A 1,025-nucleotide genomic window follows, 5' to 3' on the forward strand; every position below is an offset into this window, starting at 1 on the left:
CAGGTATAGTTGACAAATCATAACGAGATCAGTACCACACAGTTTGGCCAGGTATAGTTGACAAATCATAACGAGATCAGTACCACACAGTTTGGCCAGGTATAGTTGACAAATCATAACGAGATCAGTACCACACAGTTTGGTTAGGTATAGATTACAAATCATAACGAGATCAGTACCACACAGTTTGGCCAGGTATAGTTGACAAATCATAACGAGATCAGTACCACACAGTTTGGTTAGGTATAGATTACAAATCATAACGAGATCAGTACCACACAGTTTGGCCAGGTATAATTAACAATTCGTATTGTTATGCGACTGGTGTTCATATTCTAATCACATAAGTCACATTTTCTGTAGTGCCAAACACATTGTACGTTATACGGAAAATCCTTTTTATAGATGGTAAAGAAATAAAGTATTGAGTAATATAAACATAACCAGGTTATTATGGTCTGTTAACAATCAAAAGGTTCAGCCTGTTTAAAAGTCTTTATTCAAAAAAGTGTTTGTTTAAGTTGTAATTTGGTTTATACACAAGTTGCCGAAGTGAAGAACAAGTGGTCAAAGGACAGTTGTGGTAACCCTTAACCTTTTAATTTACATGGTTTACAAATTGAATTATTATTATTATTATTTTTAAAAAGTGCATAGAATTTGTATTAGAGATGTGTGTTTTTTATTTAAAACTAATGACATTATGTAAAGTACAGGGGGAACAGACTGCAAAAGTGTATTTTAACACTTGGTAATATCTGGGGTCCTGACATTGAATAATTTTAAAGTAGCGAAAACACTGCTTTGTTTATCTAGGATTTGAAGAAATTCTTGATCGATAGTCAATCGAAGCGTGAGTTTTTAGTGGAAAGTGGATCGCTTCTTCGTATGGCTGTTAATGTGGCTTCTGGATTATGGCACATTCATGAGCAAGGATTTATCCACATGTAAGTTTTGATTTTAGTTCTAGAATTATTAATAACAAGCTCTCCTTCACAGCTCACTAATATTTTTTTCATACAGGT

The 1,025-nt window shown here is 33.7% G+C and overlaps 1 protein-coding gene across 1 annotated transcript in view; it reads left to right on the plus strand.

Annotated features, from left to right (window-relative positions):
• LOC106473779 (serine/threonine-protein kinase LMTK1-like) overlaps positions 1 to 951 on the plus strand; it is a 10,068-nt gene extending 9,117 nt beyond the window's left edge. Inside the window, exon 7 of the mRNA XM_022402173.1 lies at positions 817 to 951. Coding sequence (XP_022257881.1) covers positions 817 to 951 — 135 coding nt within the window. The remainder of the gene's footprint in view (positions 1 to 816) is intronic.
• Positions 952 to 1,025: the final 74 nt, after the last annotated feature.

The sequence above is a fragment of the Limulus polyphemus genome, unplaced genomic scaffold (assembly GCF_000517525.1).
Source record: "Limulus polyphemus unplaced genomic scaffold, Limulus_polyphemus-2.1.2 Scaffold6501, whole genome shotgun sequence".
In the NCBI taxonomy this organism is placed as follows: Eukaryota; Metazoa; Arthropoda; class Merostomata; order Xiphosura; family Limulidae; genus Limulus; species Limulus polyphemus.